General features: G+C 64.6%; 1 protein-coding gene across 1 annotated transcript in view; it reads left to right on the top strand.

Moving 5' to 3' along the window:
• Positions 1-53: 53 nt before the first annotated feature.
• LOC104160959 (nephrocystin-4-like) overlaps positions 54-209 on the top strand; it is a gene marked incomplete at its 5' end in the record, with an annotated part of 5,164 nt that continues 5,008 nt past the window's right edge. Inside the window, one exon of the mRNA XM_009699223.1 lies at positions 54-208. Within this exon, the coding sequence (XP_009697525.1) occupies positions 54-208 (155 nt within the window). The remainder of the gene's footprint in view (position 209) is intronic.

Genomic DNA, 209 nt, shown 5'->3' with positions numbered 1-209 from the left:
GCTGGGGATGCTGTGATGGTTCCAGGCTTTTATGGTTCCTTCCCTCCTGGCAGAGCTGGCAGGAACAGCGCGCCCGGCACGTGCGGGACCTGCAGATCATCGACACGTACCGGGAACACGTCAAGGACGAGAGCATCTCCCGGATGCTCAGCCAGGCCATCACCGCCACCCACACCGTGCGCGCTGTGCTGGGGACGGCCGAGGTCTTC

The sequence above is a fragment of the Cariama cristata genome, unplaced genomic scaffold, assembly GCF_000690535.1.
Source record: "Cariama cristata isolate BGI_N322 unplaced genomic scaffold, ASM69053v1 scaffold28784, whole genome shotgun sequence".
In the NCBI taxonomy this organism is placed as follows: domain Eukaryota; kingdom Metazoa; phylum Chordata; class Aves; order Cariamiformes; family Cariamidae; genus Cariama; species Cariama cristata.
This window is presented reverse-complemented; position numbering and strand designations above follow the sequence as displayed.